The sequence below is a fragment of the Caretta caretta genome, chromosome 1 (genome assembly GCF_965140235.1).
Source record: "Caretta caretta isolate rCarCar2 chromosome 1, rCarCar1.hap1, whole genome shotgun sequence".
Classification (NCBI taxonomy): Eukaryota; Metazoa; Chordata; order Testudines; family Cheloniidae; genus Caretta; species Caretta caretta.
The window spans coordinates 152436327-152447854 of NC_134206.1; the positions used below are offsets into that span (position 1 = coordinate 152436327).

At 42.3% G+C, this 11528-nt stretch overlaps 1 protein-coding gene across 1 annotated transcript in view; it reads left to right on the forward strand.

Annotated features, from left to right (window-relative positions):
- The first annotated feature begins 3003 nt into the window (after positions 1 to 3003).
- Positions 3004 to 11528, forward strand: part of CYBB (cytochrome b-245 beta chain) — a 33956-nt gene continuing 25431 nt past the window's right edge. Inside the window, exons 1-3 of the mRNA XM_048864153.2 lie at positions 3004 to 3128; positions 6181 to 6276; positions 8114 to 8224. Of these exons, the coding sequence (XP_048720110.1) occupies positions 3084 to 3128; positions 6181 to 6276; positions 8114 to 8224 (252 nt within the window). The 5' untranslated portion in view covers positions 3004 to 3083. The remainder of the gene's footprint in view (positions 3129 to 6180; positions 6277 to 8113; positions 8225 to 11528) is intronic.

Consider the following 11528-nt stretch of genomic DNA (forward strand, 5'->3'; position numbering starts at 1 on the left):
TGATGAAACATGAAGCTTTAGTCATCTGTACTGAGCAAAAATAATTCTCAAGCCCTTTGCCTGCCCACTTTCTTCCCTTCAGTGTGCAAGGTAACAAAGGGGCAGGGAGTTAGCAGAAAGGAGTATATCAGCAGAGACATGTAGTTCAGGGTAACCTCAGCTTGGAAAAGAAGTGCATAGTGATGGGCTCCTGACTTGACTTCTACTACTAAGTAGGGGCAACATAACAGCTGCTCAGCAATGTGCTCAGTCAGGCAGGGTCAGGTTCCTTTGTGCTTGCTCTCCTTGGTTTGATACCTGCAACACTTCACAGCTGTGCACTGTTTAGGATCAACTCTTTAATGCAGGCAGGTGCTAAACACATGGGTCTCGTGCAACTGCATGGCTTTTACATGGGGACAGAACAGGGAATAACACTGTGCTGGCAGGGAGATGGACTTGTTGAATTTGTGTTAGAGGTGTGTGTGTGTGCAATAGTCACAAGATATTCCAAATCCTTGAGCCTTGAACATTTTTTGCAAAACATTTGTGCTAAAATAGGACCTTTTTCTAGTGAAAATTGCACATCTTTGCAGTGAAAACTTTCACATGTACAGAAATCTTTCCCTATCCCAACTGGCCATTTTGCAACATTTTATACAAACAGGAAATTTTGAAGCATGGAAACAAGGGGAATGTCTTTGTTCTACAATCTCACACTCTTATAGAATAACTATTTTTATCAATGCAGTCTGCTGGCAATATTTCCTTGTCTTGTGCTTCATGGAGTTCGGTAAATATAAAGCTTTCAAAGACTTACAAACACCAGATGAAGGGAAGTTGCACTTGTTCATCAACTATAATAGAACATGGAAGTGCCATGAAGAGAATCAAGGGCCACATAGAGCACAGGTGCCTTCTATGAGTTAGTCACCCATGGTGAAATCCTAGTCCCATTGAAGCCAATGGCAAAACTGTCATTGACTTCAATGTGGCCAGGATTTCTCCCATAGATCACATCAGCTGTGAGAGCAGCTGACATCCATCTTTTGTTTCGACTTACTGAGTGTAATGCTCCAGTCTGTTTCCAAGAAGCTATCCCAGTTCAAGGGAGGTATTGTACATCAGGTGGCCATATTCTGCTGGGTAATCACTGGTGTGGCAGTTACAGGTTGTTGGAGAGAAGTATGTTTCACTAGCTTATCGAAGTGAATAATATTTTCAGTGGTTACATTTCTCTTCCTATGAGACATTTGATATTATTCTTCTAAGGGAGCTTCTGGTTAGAGAAGAGAAAAAACATCAGATAGTCTAAGTGGCATTTTTTTCTTGCCCTCAGTACCACCCTTTTTTTATTCTGAAGCTAATTACACAGCACCATTTCCTGGGGCAGAGGAGAAATTTCTCTTCAGTCCATATGCATTTGATAACGGGACATTTCAAAACCACAACAAAATGTCTGATTTATTATTGGAAATGCCATGGATCAGACATCCCCTCCCCCCCCAGTGCAATCGTCAGTTCTGGGCCATGACTGTGCTGAGCTCAGTGCCTCTTGGATTCCTGGGGGGCCAGGAACTATTCCTGACCCATACCACTGCAGCCAAGGCATAAGTTATATCTAAGGGAATGTCTGGCAGCCCAGAACAGCTGGAATTTAGGGCAGTCTGGCCACACACCTTCCCTTCTCCCTTGGGGCCATTCTATGGCACCAGCAAATCCCCCTTTAAACTGGGGGACTGGTTTTCCCTGGTGGGGAGATTTGATTGGTTCTTGTTGTGTACAGGGGCTGGAGAGCAGACCAAAGTCAGCACCTAAGTACTGCAAATTTTTTGCCTTCAGAATGTTCTTTTCACAGACACAAGAGCCAGAAATGCAAGGCCAGATCCTCAGCTGGTATCAGTTGGTGTAGTTCTGTCAAAGTCAATTGACAGACACTTGGGCACTCTCTGTTTTTAAGGGCATGGGAGGTGGATCACACAGGAAATGCTAGTCGAGAGGTGGGGGCATTTTTGGAAGTGGGAAGTTACCACAGGCAAGAGTCATGACCTTGCCCCAATCTACCTTTTTGCTACTATGTACTGCCAGCCTTGGACAGCATCTGGGAGTCACATCATTGTCAAGTCCAGGGGTTTGGCTTAAAAAACCACAAGCCTTCCAAAAGGGAACACATGTGGGGGTTGTCTGGTGTCTGAGCCTTTAGGATATATTTGGATCACATTTCTACACTTCGCTCTGCAAGCACAAAGGCTAGAGTCTTCCACCGACACACACACACACCCTGCTTTATTTTTTTTAACAAAAACTCAAGTTGAGATTCTTTCATAATCACATGCTTCCAGGAGCTGGGAGTTTATAAAAAGCACCAAGTCTCATGAGAGTTGGAAACGCTTCCGGGCTAGCTGGGAAGGCATGTCCACACCACAGCACTGATCTGAAGAGCCAAGCAGAAAGCAGCTGAGAGGCAAAGAGGCCCAGATCTTCAGACATATGTAGGTTCCCTAACCTCCATTGAAATCAAGAGAAGCTAGGAGCATAGATACCTCTGACTATCTGGGCCAGAGTTGCTAGTGCATGTCTATCAGGAAGGGGGATGGTAAATCAACTTTGGAGGCTTTTGTGGGATTCTGAGCTGCAGGAGAGTAATACATTGTGGAGGAGAGGAAGGTGAGGGAGCAGGTGTGGGAGGGACAGGGTGTAGTGCTGGGGGGGGGGAGGATGAACTGAGGAGGAGTCTGATCATGTGTAGTTTCTCATTACTTTACAACACTGAAACCTTTTAGTGCAAAGTGACACCATGATTTCGGGCAGAAACACCCTCCAGTGACATTTGTTTAACCCAAAGTAATTCATACACAAGAGAAAAATGTCAATTTCAAGCTCTCCTTATTTAAGGCTGGGGTTTTAAGATGTTGTGTTTGTAGAGATGTCAGGAAAGATACAGCAAATTTAAACCATTGCATGGGCTGATGATTAGCTAATTTCTAGATGAATGACAAAGGAAACAGGTTGCATCAAGGCAGCTGCTCTCACTTCCTTCTGTGGGGAGATACTCACATTGCCTGAAAAAGAACAAACCCAGTGTGCACTCTGTCCCAGCAAAGATGGGCAACTGGGTGGTGAACGAGGGACTCTCCATCCTTGTTATTGTAAGTACAACACCTTATTGTGATTCACATTTGGCCACATGTGTTGTGAGAGTTGAAATATGCTGATCACTTTGAGTCAGTTTTAACGTATCTGATATTGTGGCTATGGGTAAGCAATAGAACCTGAAGAGAATTACTGGGTGAAATCCCAGAGGTCCTTAGTAGTAAAGTGCCATTGACTTCAATGGGGCCAGGTTTTCATTTTGTATTTTAAGTCTCATTTGATTAGTCATATGTATGTAAGTGTTTGGATGGGAGAGTGATCATGGCATGAGAGAGCGCTAATAGCATTACATTACAATGTAAATTCTGAATGAAAGTAAAGAAATACTTTATCAGACTAGCTAGAAATAAGTGCTAATGAAACTGAATTTCTATAATGTACAGTGCTCAGTGTAGGCTATTTATATCAGAGTGGCAGATTCTGAGATTCTGCATGTGGGGATCCTTTAAGATTTGCTGTGCTTGACTCTTGCATGAATATGCAGTGAAAACAATGCTATATCATTCTAGCCAGTGGGTTCAATTAGCTCCAGCCAGGATATAAAAGTGGTTGGAATCCCTCTCATGCGTAGGGGAGCTAGGGTCTGGGACAGAGAGATCATCCTGGAAAAGCCAAACTTGGAGAGGAAAACTTAGATGGGGGTTTAATAAGTGAATGTTTTATTTGATTTATTAATAAAGCCAAATGCCCCCAAAAGACTAGATTCAGACTACAGAGCCTGTATGTTCGCATGTGTGTATATATAAGCAGCAACACACGTACTAGAAGCAGGATGTGAATTCAACCTTGATTCCTGTTATGTTCCTGTATTTTTCTTTTAAACAGTTGATTGCTAGCCAGATATCTTAAAATCTGACTTGATATACAGTGCAATTATGAGAAATAGCTAATTGATTCTATTTCTTCAAAAGAGTTACTAGAACTGATTTTTAGATTTGCTTTCCAAATGTCTAAAAATAACGTAATAATGCTGATGATCATAGAATATCAGGGTTGGAAGGGACCTCAGGATGTGTAATAGGTTTATTAAATGAATAGCGATAAACTAGTCTGGAAAATCATAGGTCCTGATCTTGCAAATACTTTTGAATATGCTTAATTTTATAGACCTGAACAGTCCCACTGAAATCAATGCTCAGGTGCCTAAAATTAAGAATGTGAGCAAGTGTTTGCAGGATCAGGGCTTTAATCTACCTGTGGCAAAAGAAATGATACTTTCATATTTAAAAGCTCAGCTGCTCTTTTTTTTTTTTTCACAGTAAAGAGCTTGTCTTAAGAAAATATTAATGATACAAAAGATATAGATATTCAATTCTGTAATAAGTTACAAATAACTAGTCACGGAATTTGTTGCCAGATGCTATTAAAGCTAATATCCTATATACCAATAGGAAAAAAGTAGACTTAAAAATGTAACATTTGTGCTTGCTGAAACGTGAACCTGTGTAGTCAGAAATGGATTGTGCCTGCCATTTACTGTTAATTACTGTCCGTAAAGATATCAGTAGCTAGGACACATTTAAAAATGCAGTTTGAACATCCCGATGGCTTGACAAATCAATGTATTGTGCTGTCATGGTCAAAGCTTCAAGTAAGCAAAAGCTCACAGGAGCTGAGCTCTGGCATCTCTCCCTCACAAGAGCTGAATATTAGCTGAATTAAAACAAAAGTGTATTTTCACTAGAGTAAGAAAAACGAGGAGTTATTTGAAATAGATTGAAATAAAAATAAGGGAAGTTGTAGAGACAAAAACAAGCCAAAGGAAAGCTTCTTTAGAGGGTCTGATTGGAACAGTGTTCAGCACTGTTCACTGTTACAGTATTATATGCTACTTGGGTGTTGTTCCCCTGGCTAGACTTGTAATGCAGCCTTAGGAGTTCTTCTGAACTTTTCTTCCTGCTTTGCACTTCCTCTATAATCGAGATCTGGGGTCGGATTCTCCTCTCCCACATTCCAGTTTTACACTGGTGGAACTTCATTCCCTTCAGTGGTGTCACTCCTGATTTACCCTAATGTAAGCGGGAGGAGAAACAAGCCTTCAGGGTCTAGGTTGGCCCCAGGCTTTATCACAATGCTAGTGAGGGCCAGGGCCCATTGCAGAAGCAACACCTGAATCCTTAGGGTGGGAGTGTGGCACTATAATTTCTACCACCCCTAACCCCCAACAGAAGGTTTGATTCACCCCCAACTCTCTGTTCCCTCCTCTCCATCCCTCCCATGTGTTTCTTTCCCACCTGGTAAATCCACCTGGGGCAGGGCACAGGGGTGCAAGCTGCCCACAGCCCCCAGCTATTGCTCTGTGGGACTTGAAGCCAAACAACTATCTCTAAAACTGGGTAGGGCAGGCCTGATGCAGCTTTAACCCCTGGCTCCTACAAGGGGAAATCTGACTGAAGACCTGCCATTAATAATAGTCATCAGCTCAACCATGCACACATGGCCTCAGGGTCACATGTACCTCACAAAACCACCTGAGCTAAAGTGGACACTCAGTAAGCTGCTGTAGTACTGTGGCTTATTTCCTCCATAGGCTACAACCTTTGAGAGGGTGGTCTAATCACATACACTTAAGAAGATCTGATGTTGCATCCAATTCAGGGCAATGGTATAAATATATGTTAGTCAGTACGTGTAGTCTTAGGGAAGATACTTGTAGCACAGTAAGCTCTAGGGATATTTCACTAGTGTATATGCCTGGAGAGGAAACGGGATTTAATGGGGATGGGAGACGGGGTGGAGTGTGGGGAAATTATAATATAGAATAAAGGGGTAGTTAAGAAGAACTCCTGCCTGGACTTAGCACAAAATAATCATAATAAAAAAACACCTTAATCACTACCCCTGAGGAAATGGCAGCCTCCATTCTATCAAAGAGGTAAATAGGGGTGAAGATTTTAAGACCAGAAAGAGTTACTAGATCATCTAGTGTGACCTCCTGAATACCATAAGCCATAGAATTCCATCCAGTAACTCCTATATTGAGCCCAATTTGTGTCTGACCAAAACGTATCTTTTGATTGCATCCAATCATGTATTTTTCTCATTCAGCTTGTGTGGCTGGGGTTAAATGCCTTCCTCTTTTGGTGGTACTACGGAGTATATGATGTTCCAGTCAAATACCACTATAGCAGAGTGCTTCTTGGGGTAAGTACAGCACGTGCGTTACCACGGCATATAGTGAACAGATACAATTGTAACTAAGCCTTCCTATTTTGTCCTCAATTCTATTTGGCAGAGAGAGTAGCAGTTCAAAAACTCATACAAACAGATAATTGAACACACATGGTGCTTTCAAACAGAAAAATGGAATGCAGAGCAGACAAATCCCATTCTAGAGATGTCTTCCAGGAAGATTCACACTCCTTTTAGTTAAAAAATAGAACACCTATTGTGACTGCTTTATTAAGCAGAAGCAGTGCAAAGTATTGCCCTGGAATATTAAAAAAAAAAAGTTATCTTAATCATTTTTTTCATAATCATTTTTCTATCTTGAAATGAATAGTTTACACAGCTGTTTGCCCGCAAGACTAGTTGTCATTTATGATTATATCAAAATATAGCTGTATATAAGACCCTGGAGTACCAAATGTAATCATATTGGCTGAGATAGGTCATGTGACCTATTAAACTAGTTTCCAAAGGTTTCCGATCACATTACCGCATTAGGCACGATAAAACAGGCTGTTGCTAAAGCCAATTTGTGAGATGCTGCAAGAGATTCAAACCAAGCTGATTTCTATTAGTATTTTTATATTCTACAGAGAAGTCAGTAATGGGGATTGCTCATATTTTTAAAAAAGTGATCACGGTAGAACCTCATTATTGCAAAAATTACTGTTGGCTCTGAGTCATAAAACAATATGATATTTTCCACACAGTTACTGATTTGGTTCAACAAAGCTGGGAATCTTGCTCAAACGTATTGGTCAAATTCTGCTCCTATTTATAAGGGTGCAATGCCCTTTGAGGGTGCTTCTGTAACTGAAAGGAGAATTTTTCCAAAATTGCTCATTTGTTAGTCTCTAAGGTGCCACAAGTACTCCTTTTCAGTCTGAATGGAGATTTACAAATTGTTCCTCCATCCTTAATAAAAAAAAAAAAGAAGCAAGCTTCTTCATTTTTTTTTTTAATGCTCTTTGCTGAAGTTGTAAATCTGAAACCATGAGGAATATGATGATCAATACAAAGTTTTCTTTTAAAATGGCACTGGTCATAAAAAGAAAGAAACCTGTATTTACAGAAAATCATTGGATTAAATCTAGTCCTGGTTTCTTTCTTGAATATACATATTATAAGATACAGTTTCCTAGTATGCTGTACCCGTCTTCATCTAACTCCCTACCAGTCTTCAATAAGACCAGATTCTAATAGCCATCAGGTGGGGGACTGCTAACTGGTTACATCTGCTCTGTGTTTGGCCTCAGCTGTCAGACCTAACAATGAACCTTTAAAATAATGAGATAATTTAAACACTGAAAAGAGAAGCAAGGCATCTCTGTGCTGCTATATGTGTGTTCAACTGATCTGTAGAGACCAGTACTCGGGTGAAATTTAAAAGACATCCTTAATTCTCATTTGTACTCGGGCTAAGTGTAAAGAAGTTCTAGGGTGGGTGAGCATCAGGACTAAGGGTACATCTACAGTGCTGCTGGGAGTGAGCCTCCCATCCTGGGTATACAGACGCGCTAGCTCTGCTTGAAGTAGTGTGCTAAAAATAGCAGTGTGGCTGTTGCAGCATTGGCTAGGTTGGACTTTGGGCAGGGGCAGTCAGGCAGGTTTGTACTTGGCAGCTAGCCTGTGCTTCCATCCATGCCATGATGGCTGTACTGCTATTTTTAGCATGCTAACTCAAGCAGAGCTAGCATGTGTCCCTCTGCCCAGGCTGGGAGGTACCCTCCTTCCCAGCTGCTGTGTAGACATACCCTTAGTTTTTTACTCCATGTGCTGTACTGATTTTGCCCTATGTTACATTGCATTACAGTCTGCTTTGGCTTGGGCACGAGCACCTGCAGCCTGTTTGAATTTCAACTGCTTGCTGATTCTGCTGCCAGTCTGTCGAAACCTGCTCTCCTTCCTCAGAGGATCCAGTGCGGTAAGATGAAGAAAGATTTTCAGAATACTTGAGAGCAAGAAGCCCACATTACTGAGCTTGAGTTTCCCAAAAGTATTTTCCTTTTTATGTGCCCCTTTTCAGAAGTAATGAAGTCTAGAGTTTTGCCGTGGAAGAGAAGTGAGGGTTATACATTGAGAACAACTAAACCACAAAGGCCTTACTTTCAAATGTCATCCCTGGAGTTTCACCCATTTATGCCAGAGATGAATTTGGCCCCTGGCTTCTAACTTTGTGCCTGCAATTTTGAAAGAAAGACAGATATTTTCAAAAGCTGTTAGAGCTGGATTTTCACACTTGATCCTTCTATTATATTCTCCTTTCTCTGCTCTGCATGGTTTATGCCAGACTCAGCCTAAAATTGCTTAACAGCCTTCTGACCTTCTCCGGCCTATGGAGCACAGGTGCAATAGGCTGCACATGAGAAGCACCACTAAGTGGTGTTCCGTGCTAACTGAAATTGTGAGTGGTCTTCCATGGTAGCCCTAACCAGTACACACTGCAGCAATCTAGCAATCAAGACATGGATAACTGAACTGAGAGGAAAATATTCTATCCAAGCACAAACCTATCCTTGGCTACTACAGTCAGGGCTTGCAAACCTTACTAACACAAAATGTTCAAATGAGAAAGGAGTTACCATCTCATCTAGTTACTTCCCCTCCCAACCCTATCCTATCACCTCCGATTTATCTGAATTGCATTTGGTCACCTTGTTCTCATCCAAAGCTACCGGCAGGCACTGGGAAACTAAAGATGCTACTCTATCATGGGCCAATGAAAGAGAATCACAGCACTGTTTCACGCAAAACATCTTATCTTCCCTGTCTTTCTTCCTGTACTCCTCAGCACAAACACGTACATACCTAGTGGCTCCAGTTCAAGGATTTGATTTAGCTCTGTAAAAGCCTTCTAAGATTTCATGTCTTAGATATGCCTTCCCTGCTTACAGGTCATCCCAAGGGTTGAGATCAGTTGGGACTTTCTTACCACGTTTCTCCAGGTCTCCTACACGGATTTTTCTCAGTAGGCAGCCCTCAGACCAAGGCTGTTAGCCTAAAGACTGCGCTGCAAGGTTTATCCAGGCCTTTGCATGAGGCTGGTGGGCTGAGTGTTTGTAGGCTAGAAGGGGTTCTTTTATAGTTGAAGGATTTGTTTGTTTTAGTGATATTTATAATAAATGCAGCTACAACAGGTCTTGTGAATAAAACGAAAAATAAATGAGGAGTTTGGCCTCATCCTGCCCTGGAACATGGAACATTTTCCCACGTCACCAAGTCACTACAAAAGGTCAGACACTTCGGCACAGCTTTTAGTTTTCATGTTGAGAGAGACCCAGGACTCAAATAGCAGAGGTGCTGCTTGCTGGTCATTCTTCCGTTGACTTGGCAGAGCTGTGTGGGCAAATACTTCCTCGGCATCTGTTACATTATGCTTGGCTCAGACTATTACTGTTAGTCCCATCAGTTTATGGGCAAATCTAGAAACTACAAGACGGGGTCTTCCAGGCTAAAAATCTAACTTTAATACAAAAAATGCTTTTAACTTATAAGAGTTAAAATTGGAGTAAATGTCCAGCCTCCATGTCTCTGCCATTGCTTCATAAGCAATGTGCTATGAGTTTCACTTCTCATTTTTCAGATAACTTGTTCTTTCCTAATGGCGAGTAACACTTATTTACTGAGAAAAGGGGAAAAGAGCTCAGAGTTGAGAAAATTAAAAAGATTGTACAATCTCTTTCCTATAGTTATGCCAAAAACTGAACAGCACAGTTGTTATGGGTTATCAGATGAAGTGTCATTTAACAGCATCTAAGGTTATCCGGTCTTATGTCAGATACTATTTTATTCCAGCATTATATAGACTTTTACAACTACATAGCACCTGATGCATTATTTACATATTCCAAAATTCCACTGATTTCATTAGGAACATGTGGAAAAATACTATGCAATCATGTAATTTAAAACTGTATCATAAAGCATGTGCACCAGGAGGTGACTTAAGGTTTCACAGGAAACCTTAAGACTGCTTGACTTTGCAACCTGAATGTTCTTTTTTTTATTATTATTACATTTCCTAGACTTTTAAAAAAAGAGAAATGGGAAAAAAAATCTACCCACAGAAACTTAGTTATACTCCACGTGTTGTCAGCAGGGTATGAACCCAAGACTTTCACAGTCACAGTACAGACTTCTACCACTTGTGCTCACAGAGTAACTGGTAGAGGTGGAAGCAGGTTATCCTTTATGTGGAATAACCCCTAGAGAAGGCCATAATACACACCTTGGCAATGGGTTGTTAGACAGCAGTAAAATATTACTCCTGAGAGAATTCAGCACCAAAAAATTAAAAATACCATGCACAATATTTTAAAATTCTCAAAATTCTGCACATTTTATTTGTCAAAATAACACAATATAATCATACCTTTCATTTTCAATTATTTGCTGACCAGCATTGTGAAATAAATTACCAAAAGAATTGAAAATGGTGTGATTTTTATATTGTTGTGTTATTTTGGCAAATAAAATATGCAGAACTTAAAAATATTTAAGTTTTTGGTGCAGAATATTTTATTTTTGGTGTAGAATTCCCTCAAGAGTACCAGAGTGGTGCTGTGTGGTGCAATCTGGGTGTGGCATCTTGGTGTGGGGGGGCCGGGTGCGGGGTGGATCTGGATGCACAGGGGTTCATTGTGGGGTTCTGGGTGCAGGGGGGGATGGGACTCTGCAGGAGAGTCTAGGTGAAGGTGGTTAGGGCTCAGTGGGGATGGGGTTCTGAGTGTGAGGGCCTCAGTGGGGGTCTGGGTGCTGGGGGAGTGGGACTTGGTGGTGTGGAGGTTAGGGTGTAGCTGGTTGGAGCTCAGTGGGGTGGGGTTCTGGGTATAGGCAGCTCCCGATGCAGGGGGTGAGGCTTGGTGGGGTGGGGGTTGGCTGCAGGGGGTTGGCTGCAGGGGAGGTTCTGGGTGCAGGGACGTCTGGGTGCAGGGGTTTCCTGATGCAGGGGATGAAGCTCAGTGAGGTGGAGGTTCTTAGGGGGATTGATGGGGGGGCATTCAGGGTGCGGGGTGGGGCATGTGGATTGGCAGGGGGTTCAGATGCATAGGGTTCAGGCAGACAGGGGAAGCAGATCCCCAGACAATGACCCCTCCCCCCATGGCTGAGAAGCAAAGGGGCCAGGAAGTGGGGGGGGGGGGGGGCAGGTCACTGTGCAAGGAGCTGTTCCCCTGTCTGCCCAATCCCTGTGCATCTGGACCCCCCCCATCAGCTGAGCCTCACCCCTC